This window comes from Leptodactylus fuscus, chromosome 9, assembly GCF_031893055.1.
Source record: "Leptodactylus fuscus isolate aLepFus1 chromosome 9, aLepFus1.hap2, whole genome shotgun sequence".
Classification (NCBI taxonomy): domain Eukaryota; kingdom Metazoa; phylum Chordata; class Amphibia; order Anura; family Leptodactylidae; genus Leptodactylus; species Leptodactylus fuscus.
This window is the reverse complement of record NC_134273.1, coordinates 36,124,726-36,138,899: the sequence shown is the minus strand read 5'-3', so window position 1 is coordinate 36,138,899 and position 14,174 is coordinate 36,124,726. Positions and strand designations below refer to the sequence as shown.

Below are 14,174 nucleotides of genomic sequence, written 5' to 3'. Positions count from 1 at the left end.
TTCTCCACATCAGTCATTGTTGCCGGATACCCAAAGTGAACACAAAGAGAATGACGCTTGTGTGTTTTTACCTCAGGCTGTAGACCAGGAAGGAGATCCGGCTGGTGTTTTTGGGGTGTGGATTTTATTATCCATGACAGGTTGTATAGACATGCTTTATGTGCCTAAAAGTTTGTTATTCGCTCTTTTCTTCGGCATCCTACTTCTAAAAGGCTGTTTCTCATCCAGAGCTATATTGTCACTAATTGTATATGCGGACGACATCTAAATTAAACATTGCCCCTAGTAACATAAATATTTGACATGTGAGGGTCTGGTTTTTACTGCTTTATTGTAGGACTTGTGTTGCACTATTAACAACAGGATCCAAGGGGAACCATGAGGAATTGTGATTTCCTGCGGTTGTTTTTCACTAGCTGCACACAGCATTTTCATGGAGAAGAGCGGTTTCCAGGATTAGAGACCAGGGTTTTCAGGAAAAAGAGCAAGTCTTGTTCATTTGCAGCTTAGAACCAACGTCTACATTTGACTGTGCTGCAATACCACACCAGGCCACAGACTACAGCTGCGCTGTTTGTAAATAAATACATTTTCCCTTTTTTGTCTAATCCTGGACAACATATTTAGGGAAACTATCAAGAAGCTAATCAAACATAGGTAAATGAATTGCATGTTGTGATATTTTGGTGATTCATAATGCTTTTAATTCGATCACTATTCCATATTTGTCCTTGACAAATTCTGTGTTCAAGACAGCTCTGTCTCTAACTAATCCCGACCTTTCTAAAGTCTCATCCTGTTCCAACCCGACTATTTTCCTTTCCTTATTACTACACTGTAAATGAGCCCTAGACTGTGAATCCTGACTCTGGTCCTTCCCGCCACCCTGACTCTGATCCTTCCTGCCATCCTGGCTCTGGTCCTTCCCGCCACCCTGGCTCTGGTCCTTCCCGCCACCCTGACTCTGATCCTTCCTCCCACCCTGGCTCTGGTCCTTCCCGCCACCCTGGCTCTGGTCTTTCCCGCCACCCTGGCTCTGGTCCTTCCCGCCACCCTGGCTCTGGTCCTTCCCGCCACCCTGGCTCTGGTCCTTCCCGCCATCCTGGCTCTGGTCCTTCCCACCATCCTGGCTCTGGTCCTTCCCACCACCCTGACTCTGGTCCTTCCCACCGTCTTGGATCTGGTCCTTCCCACTGTCTTGGATCTGGTCCTTCCCACTGTCTTGGATCTGGTCCTTCCCACTGTCTTGGATCTGGTCCTTCCCACCGTCTTGGATCTGGTCCTTCCCACCGTCTTGGATCTGGTCCTTCCCACCGTCTTGGATCTGGTCCTTCCCACCGTCTTGGATCTGGTCCTTCCCACCGTCTTGGATCTGGTCCTTCCCACCGTGCTGGCTCTACTCCTTTTCACCGTCCTGGCTCTAGTCCTTTCCACCGTCCTGCCACTTGCAATTCCCACCAGTTTTCCACTGGTCATTTCATACCCTCCATCCCATCCCTGGTCCATCCTTCACCCCAGCTCTGGCCCTATTGCCTCCACATCTCAGCTCTTTGAAATTTCCTTCCTTTCTCCGTTTCTTCAGCATCCGGCCTCTCTTACTTTCTGTCCTTTAATATAACATATCTTGGGATAACCTTAAAGTATTTTTAAACAGTGAAAATAATTCCTAAACACGTGTGTAATTGTTACTGGGTTGACCTCTGACATTTCAACCAGTCCAGAAAATGAGAACTCCATTAAACATTGTGGCCAATTCAAAGTTTAGCCTGGTATTGGCAACCCAGTTTAGTGACATATGGCGTCGATGAGTGTCACTGTGTGTGCTAGAACTTCATGGGGGACATTTTGTTTTTGTGGTCATCAGGAGCAGGCTGACCCAGGTCACAGAGCATTCCCAGAACATTCTCCCTCAGAAATCAGTATATCTCCAGTCTAATGTGTGTATTGTCTATGTGGCTGCTGTAAAGCATATCTCCTTATACTCTTAGTAGCTCAGGTAAGATGGCTGCCCCATAATCATAGGCAGGAAATAGACTCCAAACAGATTACATCTAAAATCGGCAGAGAGAAAAGTCCTGCATGGAGAAGGAGTCCTGTCTTTTTAGCGGACAAGCTCTATGTCTTTTGGGTCCAAATGGGGATGGAGAGCCAAACGCTAGTGTTCATCTAGTGTAAGCCTGCACGAGCAACGTGTCTTTATGGCAAGCCGAATTCAGATTAAGGCCACATGTTGTGGAAATACAGCAGAAAAAAACACTGCATTTTATAGTACCCGAAAATCAATCTCATCCACACATTTCAGAAAACAAACCCTACAAAAACCCTGGATATTTCCCATAGACTATTATGGGGTGCAGAAGTGAAAAGTGAATAACATACATAGGCAGTGAAAAATTCTGCAACTTGTGGTTTTAGCCTTAAAGGGGTTTTCCCACTTATGACATTACCTATAAGTGTCTGATTTCTTGGGGGTCCAACCCCTGGGCGATCACATAATAGGGGGTCTGCAGGTTCCCCATATCAATAGAGCAGTGGTACAAAAACATGGCTAATGCACCAATAACTTCTATGAGACAAAGTGAATGCAACCACATGCACCCCTATAGAGGGCAACCACGTGCACCCCTGCTCTATTCTCATGGGCCACGTGTCTAGAGGCTGGACCTCCGGAGATCTGATGCATCCTGCAGATAAGACATAGAATATCATTATTGTGTGTCCTATCAGATTATACTGTCTCTTCATAGGATATGTATTGGTTATTGATCTGTTATTAACTATTACTATTTCTTATCTCTTTTCAGATCTGGGACATGAGTGATGATGAAGTGATCTAAGAGCCGAGGTTCTCCGAATGTAGCTCTGTGCAATAAAAGACGGGACACATCACTATCCAGCTTGTCGCTTCCTGGCTGCTAATAAGTACAACATTGCTCATTGTTTCTTTCTATGAAGTCATATAATGGTTATTTTCTCTTTGACTTAACTTTACATTTTTACTATATCAGAATAGATTTACTTTTATATTTACCTAATGCAGACCCTTGCTTCTAGACTTAAAGGGATTCTCCAGGATTACAAAAAACAGTTATAGTTTTCTTCCAGAAAAAAAATAGTGCCGCTCTTGCCCATAGGCAGTGTCTGGCATTGCAGCAATGAGCTGAATGCAATTCGGTTTTCTTCCAGAAAATAGCGCCACTCTTGCCCCGTAGGCAGTGTCCGGCATTGCAGCAATGAGCTGAATGTTATTTAGTAGCAGACACAGCCTATAAGTGTGGAGTTGTGTGACAAAAAAATATGTTGGACAATCCTTTTATGAAATGAAAATTGTATTAATCTCCCTATAAATATACCTCGTATTAAAAAAGGCGTATAAAAATATATATATACCCAGATCTTCCATAGAAAACATAGTATACATACAAAGCAACCCTATCCTAATGATATACAGTACATGAATATATTGCTGGCCATACACATAAGATAACAGCTGATGCCCCACACGCACATGCTTGGCTTGGCCAAAGAATGCCAAAAAAGTATTTAATTGGAGAGGGTAAGATGGCGCTGACAGACTCCCCTGATGGCGACTTATCTATCTGAGAACAAAAAGATTAGATGCTTGAAACCTAAGCGCCCTATCCTTATCTCCCCCAACGTATGCCATCAGGGTAGAGTCGGTAAGCCCATATACCATTACATGGTTGGCCCGTCCTGTTCAAGTTGGATGGTTTGGCTAACAGTTATCTAATGTGTGTGGCCGGCATAAAGGGGTTGCCCAGTTCCTATTTTTATTATCTAATATTGCTGCTATAGATATAAACATAACAAACAGTACTCGCCTCTCCCCGGGCCTCCGCTTCCAGAGATGACCAATCCGTTGATCTCTATACAAGTCCCTGTTTGTGAAGAGGTGACCGCTGAGGCCTGTGATTGGCTGCAGTGGCCATTGGGGACAAACAGCCAGGGGACCTGTATACAGACCACCGCGGATATTGGAGGCCCGTGGAAAGGGTACTAGTTATATTTATAGGCCCTATTAAATAATACAAATATGGACGACCCCTTTAAGTCTCTGATACCTGCATATCTTTAATTTTCTAAAACATATTGCAAAGCTTTTTATGAATGAATTTTGGGAAAGAACAGTCGTATATCACCTATGGATGGGCTGTTATTTGGGGATTTTTTTACTGCAATACATATGTTTACATAGCTAAGTGTTATTACTAATGTGCATGAGGTTACATAGAGATATCGGTAACTTAAATGATGTCCTACCGTGGGGTTATTTCATGGTTGGTCAAAAATTTTGATACCAACAGTTACATCATTGGTCTTTCTTACTAATGTTTGCTGGCCATGGACATATAGACATTTTTGAGTATGTGAATGTGTCTCTTCATCTTTCCCATCTTTCTGATAAACTTAAAAAAAATAATAAGAATAGCCAATATAGTATGTACACATGTAACATTTTTATGTATTTTTTGTAAGGTTTTTTTCATGTCATTTTTTCAAAACAGTTCGATGTGCAAACCTACACTTTGTATTCATCATTAATTGTCATTGTGACCTGTATTGTCTAGCTATGAAAGATAAAGGGGTTATGTGGAATGGAATTGATGGCTGATCCCTTAGGGTAGGCCATCACTATTAGATTGGCGCACCTTAATGGCCACCAGGTGAAATGGTCAATGATTCTAGAACTCCTATGGCTAATAAACAATATAAGGGCTGCAGTCCCTTTAAATGGAGTCTGTCACCAGAACCCAGCATATCAGCCCTGCCCCACAGATAGGTTAGGGTCACCTGAATCAGATAGTGTTTTCCCCTTGTGAATTGATGTCTCTGTTGCTAAGTTATCAAAGTTTTTGTCAATATGCAAATTAACTCTTTGGCACAATGAGGGTGCTGCAGCTTATCTCTTTGGAGCAGTGAGGGTGCTGCAGTTTATCTCTGGCGCAATGAGGACGCTGCAGCTTATCTCTTTGGCGCAATGAGGATGCTGCAGCTTATTTCTTTGGAGCAGTGAGGGTGCTGCAGCTTATCTCTGGAGCTGTGAGGGTGCTGCAGCTTATCTCTTTGGAGCAGTGAGGGTGCTGCAGCTTATCTCTTTGCAGCAATGAGGGTGCTGCAGCTTATCTCTTTGGAGCAGTGAGGGTGCTGCAGCTTATCTCTTTGGAGCAGTGAGGGTGCTGCAGCTTATCTCTTTGGAGTAATGAGGGTGCTGCAGCTTATCTCTTTGGAGCAGTGAGGGTGCTGCAGCTTATCTCTTTGGAGTAATGAGGGTGCTGCAGCTTATCTCTGTGGAGCTGTGAGGGTGCTGCAGTTTATCTCTTTGGAGCAGTGAGGGTGCTGCAGCTTATCTCTTTGGAGTAATGAGGGCGCTGCAGCTTATCTCTTTGGAGCTGTGAGGGTGCTGCAGCTTATCTCTTTGGAGTAATGAGGGTGCTGCAGCTTATCTCTTTGGAGCTGTGAGGGTGCTGCAGCTTATCTCTTTGGAGTAATGAGGGCGCTGCAGCTTATCTCTTTGGAGCTGTGAGGGTGCTGCAGTTTATCTCTTTGGAGCAGTGAGGGTGCTGCAGCTTATCTCTGGAGCTGTGAGGGTGCTGCAGCTTATCTCTTTGGAGCTGTGAGGGTGCTGCAGTTTATCTCTTTGGAGCAGTGAGGGCGCTGCAGCTTATCTCTTTGGAGCTGTGAGGGTGCTGCAGTTTATCTCTTTGGAGCAGTGAGGGTGCTGCAGCTTATCTCTTTGGAGCAGTGAGGGTGCTGCAGCTTATCTCTTTGGATCAATGAGGATGCTGCAGTTTATATTTTTAGGAGCAATGAGGGTGCTTAAGTTTATCTCTTTGGAGCAATGGCCACACCCTCAATGCTCCAAAGATCTAGTTTGCTTATTATAATGGTGATATCTCAGTAACAGAGGCAGCAATTCACAAGAATCCAGAATCATAAGGATGGGAGCTCAATTCTAAAGTCCAGGGTAACCAGTTCTGTATTGTCAGTATATGAGGAAGTATATGCAATCCATTTCATTTATGGTATAAACTTAAAAAAAAAACCATAAAAACTTGGAAATAAATTGGATCATTTATCATTAACATTGCTATAGCTATGGCCAAGAAGTTGCTGATAAATATATGATAAGCCATTGTCTTGAAGCAGCAAAAAAACCAAACAAATACAAATGACGCTGTGATCACACCAAATATATCTAGCTGTGTTGCACTTTTTATCTTTTGCCTCAGACATATTTGTGTTAGAGATTGTGTTCAGAACCTCCATCCCATAATCCATCAGTGATGAGAAACAAAAGAAACCTTGATAGACTATAAGAGATTCCAGTGTAAAATTAGGCCCATTAGGCGTCAGGGTACCCGGTGTACCACTGTGGTTGGACTTTCAAATTATTATTATTATCTATTATAACCCAGATGATCAGTTTTTGGCTTCCAGTAATATTCTGTATCAGGCTCTGCTGTTTTTTACATAAGAGGACCTTTCACCAACTCTAACTCTTGTAACTCTTCACATTCTTTAATAGTCTCCACTCTATTGATTATGGCAACAGTTGTAATTTTTTCTCTAGACCCCACCATTCCTGATCCATAATTTGTTAGTTTCAGCATTTAATATGTTAATTAATATGCCACTACTGTTAAGTGCGTTGTCCTGACTAGAGCAGACTGGGACCACCAAATCTTGATTAGCATATTTAGTGCTGAAACTGACAGCACCGATTGCTCAGGAACGGTGGGTGCTTGAGGAAAAAATCCCATATGCACCAGAATCACTGGAGCAGCACCTACCGTATTAAAGGAAGCACAGATTTGGAGTTGATTGAGGGGTCTCCTTTATATGCTGTGAGTCCATTTCAGGCTAACCGTAGTCAGTGGGGGTAACGTGGCAGTACCACAGACCTTGTTACTCAGATCAACCACAGCCTGAGGCCAAAACTAGAGGTGACTCCAAAGTCTGAGAAAGTCCAGATCTTTCCATTATACTTCTTCTCTGTGTAGGTTCCCCTTCTGGTTTTGGCTTATAAATACAATTGGTAAATACTGACTGTGTGAAAGTGGCCGAACACTACTGAAATTCAGGAAATGGAGGTGTGATTTAGGCCGTACTTCCATGGGCTCAGGGAGCTGATATAGGCATATATTCCATGTTAGGAAAATAAAAGCCATTAGTGATGTCTAGAATGAGAATCCTACAGCTCCCGTACTCATCATCTTGGACCCATGGTGGTAAGTCAGATCACATCTGAATTCTCAGATTCTGAATCAAGTTATCATCATATGGTGCGTCACATAACGGAAGCCTTACTGACCCCATTACAGTCAGTGGGTCCAGCAGGAGCCATCGGTGGCAGTCATGTGAAAGTTCTCCTGTGGCCAGTATTTATTCTTAAAGGGAGTCTATCAGACTCAAAATGCTGCCCAAACCAATAATAGTGGTGTGTATAGACCTTTAGATAGGAGCATAAATATACCTTTGTGACCACAAAAAAAGTCAGTTTTTTAGTGCAATCGGGGCAGGGCCTGATATACCAGATTTGCCTATAGACAGCTACGACAGACGGTGCCATTCACTGCTAAAGGAGCAACAATAGTCCAGAGAACTTGTGACTATTTGTAGGTAAATCAAGCCCCGCCTTCAGTGCACTTGCAGACTGATTTGCATGATTATTTCTGTTTTGGATAAGGTCTACAAAGGTAACTTTCCGCTCCCATTTAAGGCCCTTGTACGGTGCTATTAGGAGGCATTTTAGACCTGACAGACTCCTTTTAACAAAGATAACCCCTTTAATACTGTATATATTAAAGCTGTACCATACAGAATACCTAATGCATAGAAATAAGAATATTTCTAATCCCCATCCTGATGTTCCTATAAAATAGTAATAATCCCATATAATACACCAGCGCCCATGACATACCAGCAGTGATGTGCCCGCTTAGCCTCTTACTGATATTAAACATTTGTTACAAGGACGATTCAGAAACTGCGCTTTGCTTCTTTTATTTTCAATATATGCAAGATCTTTCAGGATAATATTTGGTTGTGTCTGTATGTTCAGTTAACAATGACTACTGTATGTTCTCTGCCAAATGTTCTGTGTGTCAATGTCAACCAGCAGATGAGTTCAGCTAAATAAATATAATTCGGTTTTAAGTCAATTTGTCTTCTTATTATCTGTGTTCCCGCATTGAATGAAAAAGTCCATTGACTTAAAGGGATTTTCTCATGAGCATAGATTATAATCGTCTACAACATTAAATATGGTTAAGAGATTTAGATTTTCTCTAATCATCTTAATGGTGATAGTCATTTGTCTTTATCGGTTGCCAATGTATACGACCATAAATTCCGGGACCTTCTATGGTCTGGGACTTGTCAAAAACCCACCCGTGATGTCCTTATTCCTTATACAGAGACAGGAGAGTGCACTTTATGTATGAGAAGATAACTTGTCCACTATAAGGACATCACGGTGGGGTTTCTGACAAGTCCCTGACCTTAGAACGTTCCAGCATTTATGGCCATGTCCACTGGCAACCGATCAAGACAGAAGATGTCTCTACTAAGATGGATGGAGAAAATCTTTGCAACTCTTGACCATATTTACATTAGTAGACAAGTAAAAGTTATGTATGTTAGAAAACCCCTTTAAAAGGATATTCAGCCTATTACCATTTGTCACCAATACATTAAATAAGTGATCAATACTAGATCGATGGTGTCCAATCGCAGAATGGAGAACCGAGCCCCCATGACTGTGGCTATGGGCATTACATTGGGCACTCCATTTAACTTCTCTACGGTGTAGTTTTAAAGCTGATGGGAACACAGGGCCGGTGCCCCATATTCTGACAGGTGGTCCCAACCTCACCAATCTAGTATTTGTTACTTATCAAATAGAAAGGTGATAAACGAATACCCCCTTCAATGAGCTGTTACTTAGTTGTGGATCCAACCCTTGGGACCTCTGTTAAATTAAAGGGTATGAAGTTCTGCAGCCTGTATCCTCCATAGTGACGCTCCTGTCTCCTGGCTGTGCAAGGTGCTATTCTGTTTACTGGAGCTGCGTCACAATTCCTGGCAGAGCAAGTGCCCAGTAGTATCACTGCATATCTGGTAAATATGTGAAGGGGCGAGCAACATGGTGGCTCAGTGGTTAGCACTGCAGCCTTTCAGCACTGAGGTCCTGGGATTGAATCCCGCCAGGAACAACATCTGCAAGGAGATTGTATGTTCTCCCCGTGTTTGTGTGGATTTCCTCCCATTCTACAAAGGCATACTGATAGGGAAAAAAATGTACATTGTGATCCCTATATGGGGCTCACAATCTACATTAAAAAAAAAAAAAAAGTGAAGGGGCCACAGCAGTTGCGGCTCTGCGGATTAATGAGGTCGTGGAAGTTGACTCCCCACTAATGAAATGAATGCATATTTTGGTGGGGTGTCGTCCCTTGTTATAGATAGAAATGAACTTTAATTGTTTAAGGAGGACCTTTCACCACCTTTACCAACTCCAGCCATTGAATCCTTAAACAGGCACCGCTCCTTTGGTTCTGGCACAGTTGGAATTTAGTCTCTAGTCTTCTTGAGCAATCAGTGCAGTTAGTTTTGGTGCCTGATATGCCACTTAGGCGCTGTACTGTCTGGAGGGCGGTGTCAGGCAGGAGCAGACAAGGGGTGTGATTCTGAGCTATGACTCTGGCTGCCTCTGGTTGGAGCTCTGCATCACACCACCTTGCCTGACCCCACCCTCCTGACAGTACAGAACCAAAGTAGCATATCAGGCACCAAAACTAACTGCACTGATTCCTCAGGGACATTGTGGACTAGAGAAAAAATTCCAACTGCACCCAATATCAGTGGAGCGCCACCTATCAATGGTTGCAAGGAATTGGAGTAGGTGAAAGTCGTGAAATATCCTCTTTAAAAGGCTTAGAAGATGATAGAAATCTTTTTTGACATTGACTACAATAGACGGTTTGTAAGCTAAATTATTGGCATGTTAACATTCTATTGAGAGGAGGAAATAACCCAAACTTAGAATGAGAATATTCATTCCACATTTTGCATAGCACAAACTACACACATTACATCAAGGAGCCGTCATGAATTCTGTCGGTGCCATTGTGGGATGAACAAGCCAGTATATACCAATGCCGGGAAGTCCTGGCAGAGAACAAAACTTGTATTAGAATATATTAGGAAAGGTCATGTATGGGCATGGCTGGCCTCCAGCTTCCGGAAACGTAAACTAGCTCCAAGAAAGTAACCTTTTCGAGTAGCGCTCATATTTAGAAGATCCGTCATAGACTCCCACACAGCCTCAGTGACTATTAGGAGCACAGTGCTCAGTTGTGTATATAGTGTAGTGTATTCGCTGGGGATGAACAAATGCCATTTTTTGCAACAAAATTGTTTTCTTTCTCATGGCTATATTTCCAGCAAGTCTTATTGTACGTGAAGATTCTGGAATTGTCTTCTGGTCTACACAATGATACACTTGTTAGTAGAGTCTTTTGCAAAACTTACTATAGGCCAAAGTGTATGGCCAGCATTAGCCCGACAGACCCTTAGACTTGTGTACAGAGACTATATGGAGGTGCAATGAGTGTAGACACTCCATGTAGTGCTGTGTACTGACCTCTAGATTGCCATGATGGTTTTTTCCTCCCATTGGCGACATACAGAATATCTACAAAAAGCTGCATGAAATTGTAGGCAATATAATCACTTTCCCATCCTCTTTTTCAAGAGTGTCATAAAAAAAGCAAATGAATAAAACACAATAATCCCAAAAACGATTTTGTGACAATTCTGGAATGCATGGCCCTATAAGTCCTTGCCATTGCGGCTGTCATAGGTGATATGTAGTGTGAACGTGAAAGCCAAAGATGCCTGGCAGAAAATTCTGCTGAGCTATTTCCTAGCAAGAGGATGCCGGCTGGAAAAGAAGGAACGAGCGAACAACTGCAGAAGAGAAGACGTCAGATGTGAGTCATTGGATTTATTAGTTGTATATTCTCCCTCCAACTGCATACTGTATTCACCTGTGCAGCATTTGGCAGTATAATAGATGTATTTGGGGGGTGGGTGCATGTATTTCTTAGTGTATTTCTGTGGGGAGAAAATACTTAGAGTAGCACAATGTTGTTTTTTCATGACACAACACTAAAGGGGTTTCCCATCTCAGTGTCTCAGCAGTCTGCCTGCAGTGTCTTCTCACTTACTGTATTTCTCCTCCCTCTGGCTGAACGGGAACACACAGCACTTATACAGATCAGATAATATGCATATGCTTGTACAGAATGGAAACATTGTTATCTGTGTGTTTACATAGAGAGATAACAGACTCTGCTAATTACAATTAGCTGAACAATTGTCCTGCTGCCAAGAGCAGTGAGTAAGTGATGTCACTTGTCCTATCCTATAGGTCCATGGTTATAGCAACACGGTGTAAACAATGGAAGGAATAAGGTTACATAACAAAGCAGAATTTCTAAAGCAATATATTTAGTTAAAGGCTTCAATTTTACAAAAGCTAATATAGATAGGATCCTGGATACTGGACAACCCCTTTAACTCTGTTCTAGAAAATCATTCGGTCTGGGGTCTTTCCAGACAGTAAGGCCTCGTTCACATCTGCGTTGGTATTCCGTCCGGGGGAGTCCGCATGAGGACCCCCCAAACAGAATACCGAATGCAACTGCAAGCGTTGTGCCAGTGAAAGCACATGGACCCCCATAGACTATATTGGGATCCGTGTGCTGGCCGCCAGATCTCCACAGGGATCATGCAGACAGGAAATTAGTTCAGCGTGCGGCCAGAACACAGACCACATTATAGTCTATGGGGTCCTTGTGCTTTTACTGCACACCACTTGCAGTTGCGTTCGGTATTCTGTTCAGGGAGTACCAATGCGGACTCCCCTAACAGAATACCGAATGCAGATGTGAAAGAAGGGCAAGTTTACCATTTGCTGATCCTCTGGAGTTTTACTGCAGCGCAATTCAAATAGGTGAGCCGAATCGCCCATTGCCCCCTGTGAACACACTACTAACATAGAAGCACAGCCGATTTTGTATTCTTCTTCTGCTTTTCACCATCCACCCATTTTATGATACAAATAATTTAATGACGTTATGTTTAATTGTGTTAGATTAAGGGGATTGGCCAATCTCAACTAGTTCCTCCCTATTCACAGCAAAAGCACGCCACCGCTCCACTCATGTTGTTACTGGGAATCATTGGAATTAGCCACTGAAATGAATGACGCAGCAGCACTCATCTAACCAACCACTCCAAAGCTAACTGGGCCTCGTGAATGTAGCGGTCAGACCCCCTATTCACAGAAAAAGCTACTGCTCTATTCATTTCAGTGGGAACCAGTGGAAATAGCCAAGCATCCCACTGAACTGAATAGAGCGGCAGCATTCATCTGCAAGACAACCCAGGTCTCATGGGTTGGACCCTGACCAGCCAACAAGTCATCATTCTCCTATCCTTTTTAAAAGGGGAGAGTATACTTGATGGCGAATTGTTGTCAAGTTGAAGGGGCTGTCCCATTACATACATGTATTCCTTATCCAGTGGATAGAGGATAAGTATTACATTGTTGGGGTCTGATCTCTAGGTACCCCAATGATCATAACTGTGGACTAGATGTCCCCTGCATCCTCCCTCATGTATGACCAGCACTCCATGCACTTCTATGGGGCTGCTGGCAATGCTAGTCCTGGCAGCCGCTACAGCAGTGAATGGAGTCCCAGATGGGGTAACCATCAAACCTCCGGCAATGTGACACTTATCAGGACAGGAGATAAAGGGGGTTGTCCCATTACAGACCTTTAAGTTTAGCCTACGCCCAGCTAGTGTGTATGTCCCTTTAAGACTAGTTGTTTCCATCTTTTGTGTAAGTCATCATATTTTACACCTCATTCCTCGTAGAGTTAGTCCATTAAACCCCTGGGTGACATGACCACAGGTACCGGACGTTTGTAGAGTATTTCTGCCACGTGTAATTGTGGTTGCGAAGTGTCATTTTTGGCGTATCTGGAGTGTTTTGTGTGAGATTAGTCATAGGACATTTGTGCACTAAATGGCGAGAATATTAATAAATGCAGCCGCTGAATAGGCCTTTGTTACAGTCCCACGTCAGAGAGGCTCATAGGGATATTTAACATGTTCAGAGGCCGCGTGAAAGAAGGTTTTGTTGGGAACGTTATAAATAAATCGGCCGAACGAAATGCTGAATTTGTGAGCGGTTATAAATAGACTTGGGATTGTTTCCTCTCAATCGGTCTTTGAGAATAGTTCTAAAGACTCATTTTGATGTAATTTCTTCTAACACTGTATTCTGAGGAGTTCAGAGGGGTGGGGGGGGGGCATTAACCCTATATATTTAGGAACAGTCCCACTAAAGCTATAAAAGTGTCAACCATTGACAAACTAGAAAGTGTAAGTTGAGGAAACCTACATGAGGAGCTTTGCTGTTGTGTAGCCAAGGTCAGCATAGGCCTCAGTCTAAAACAGAGATAGTGAAATCCATTACCCAGGCCTAATACAAGGAGTATAGTCTCAAGAAGCAACCTAGACTTTTTCCTTACTATTTATAGCTGATTTTTTTTTTTTTTTTTTTTTTAAATCTGTGATAATCTTTAGTATTAAAGGCTATGTTCACACAGAGGAAAATGAAGAAATTGCACTGCAGTATTTGGCCATAGTATAGCAGTATCAGCATTCCATTGCAGCTTTCCTCTACAGATTTGGGTATATTAGATAAGGGAGTACTAAAGCGCCACTCCGTTTCATGAATAGTTTCTGGTATGGAGGGTCATCTGTGGTCACTTAGAGTAACGGCACCAGTCTGTTCCACCCCTGTCCTCACATTCATCATTCTCCTATTGATGTAAAGATACTGAATAGAGGTGTGGACGTGTCACCACAGTCTTCACCCTTAGGCCGGGTTCACATGGGTTTTTTGGGCTGGATTTTGACACAGTGGCCACTTCAGAATCCGGTCCAAAAAACGGCTAGCTGCGATTGGATGCCGGTACAGTGTATACAGTGCGCTGGCATCCAGTCGCGGCATTCCACTCCAGATTAGCCTCAAACGAATGGGCCTAGTCAGCGGAGAGTGTCGCCAGGCAGAC

The 14,174-nt window shown here is 43.0% G+C and overlaps 1 protein-coding gene across 1 annotated transcript in view; it reads left to right on the top strand.

The window, feature by feature from the left end:
• Window positions 1–8,178, top strand: part of ATG7 (autophagy related 7) — a 173,139-nt gene extending 164,961 nt beyond the window's left edge. Inside the window, exon 19 of the mRNA XM_075286942.1 lies at window positions 2,805–8,178. Within this exon, the coding sequence (XP_075143043.1) occupies window positions 2,805–2,837 (33 nt within the window). The 3' untranslated portion in view covers window positions 2,838–8,178. The remainder of the gene's footprint in view (window positions 1–2,804) is intronic.
• Window positions 8,179–14,174: the final 5,996 nt, after the last annotated feature.